The 1,931-nt window shown below is 25.0% G+C and overlaps 1 protein-coding gene across 1 annotated transcript; it reads left to right on the forward strand.

Annotated features, from left to right (window-relative positions):
• Nucleotides 1-1,461: 1,461 nt before the first annotated feature.
• LOAG_15102 (hypothetical protein) lies at nt 1,462-1,665 on the forward strand (the record flags this gene model as incomplete). Its single annotated transcript, XM_003150594.2, has 1 exon — nt 1,462-1,665. A coding segment is annotated over one exon (204 nt), but the record flags the coding sequence as incomplete, so codon positions are not given.
• Between the last annotated feature and the right edge of the window lie 266 nt (nt 1,666-1,931).

Genomic DNA, 1,931 nt, shown 5'->3' on the forward strand with positions numbered 1-1,931 from the left:
AACTTTATTGATTCAGTTTAAAAATTTCTTTAATTCTCTCTTTTCATCATTAAAATTCCTGGCCATCATTTCTTGAGTATCCCTATAATAATGATTGTTATCAAAATTTGACAATATGATATGCTTTTGCATCATTAATTTAAAGAAAATGCCATACCAGTAACGAATTTAATAAGTATTCGATTATTAATACGGAATGATTTCTTCTATTATTTTTTCCTCCCTTCTTTTCTAAAATTTCCTAAGTTCTTTTTAGATTATGAATAAAATTTATATGTGCAATATTCCGAGATATTATTACAAGAATCAAGTTGCTTTCAAATATTACTGAAAATTGCAAATTAGAAAGAGCGAAAAAAAACAACAATAATAATATTTACTTAATTTATCACAAAAAAAGTATTATGTCAACCTTTTTGTCATCGAAATCAATCTGAGTAACTCATCGAAACAAGAAGTAATCTTATGGCAAAATTTTTAAACTTATTCAAAAAAATAAAGAAAAGGAAAGGAAAGTGAATTATCCAATCATTTATTACAATTTAAATTCATTTGATCGTTTGAAACGGATAGGTAGGCTTTCGAATATGTAACAGATAGTAAAATGATTGCTTAATGGAAGGTATAATTCTGATTAATTTACTCAAAAGGGTAAAATAAATAGAAATGTTTCCTTCTATTTCTTTTCATTTCATTCATCCGTTTCATATCAAATTTATCTCTCTGCTTTTTTTTTTCTTTTCCTTTCTTTTTCACATTGAAATCTTGTTTTTCCACCATCATTACCTAGATTCCTTTAAAGGGAAAAACGAAAGATGGGAAGGAGCAATAGTCAACAGGTTTACAATTCGTTAAATCAGGAAAATGGAAATGCAATTTTTGATAGACAAGAAATTTAAACTTCTTTGATTGGGTAACGTTTTTGATAGAAAATATTAGGTCATTTTATTATTTTGTTGTTATTATGTCAACAAATCAACAAAATAATAAAATGAAAATGTTTGCAAAAAAACCAATGGCATGTTTTGTGTAATTATGATTAATTATTACAAGATGTAATTAATTAAGCAGAGTAATTTTTCGCTTTATACTCATTTATATCGAGTAAGACCTGCGAATAACATTGAAAATAAGCGATTACACATAGGATTATGCAACATTATTGGATGACTACATAAAATTATTTGATATTTTTGTATGACATCTTTAAAATGATACAAAATTTTAAGCAAAATATTTGAATGTGAAGCAATAAAATAAATATAGTTATAAAGTGTTATAGATTTTTTCTCTATTCTTTTGATTTTTATGAATTTTGAATGATTTTGATGCTAATTATAATTTGATTCAAATAAATAGCTACTTGACGAGAAATTTGAAGGATTTTAAGAAATTAAAAAACGAAAACCTGATAAGAGTTCTTCTATTTGATTATTTCGTTATTCTCTCTTTTCTTTTTAGAATTTCAACAGCAGGAAAAATAGCGGTAAATTACGAACGTATTATAATCTACCAATAATAACAGCAACAATAACAACAGCAACAACAACAACAGCAACAGCAACAACAACAACAACAATAACAACAACAACAACAACAATAACAACAACAGTAGAAACAAATTTGGTTATGAGAACATCAGAAGAAAGAACAACAAATGCAACAGTTTCATGTTTGACAAAAACTGGAATCAATAAATTGATCATTATTATGATGATATCATTTTTATTTATGATTATTATTATATTAGTATGGTTTCTATTTGTATCCAAAATATTACTAACAAATGGTCGGATGAAATATTGTTCAAAGCAATATTTCATTGAGTTATAAATTAACTACTGTTCACTCATTCTTTGTCTAATTCTTCTTTATTTAAAAATTAAAAATAAAAAGGAACAAACGAAAACATTTGAAAATATATAATATAA

The sequence above is a fragment of the Loa loa genome (assembly GCF_000183805.2).
Source record: "Loa loa unplaced genomic scaffold supercont3.1523, whole genome shotgun sequence".
NCBI lineage: Eukaryota > Metazoa > Nematoda > Chromadorea > Rhabditida > Onchocercidae > Loa > Loa loa.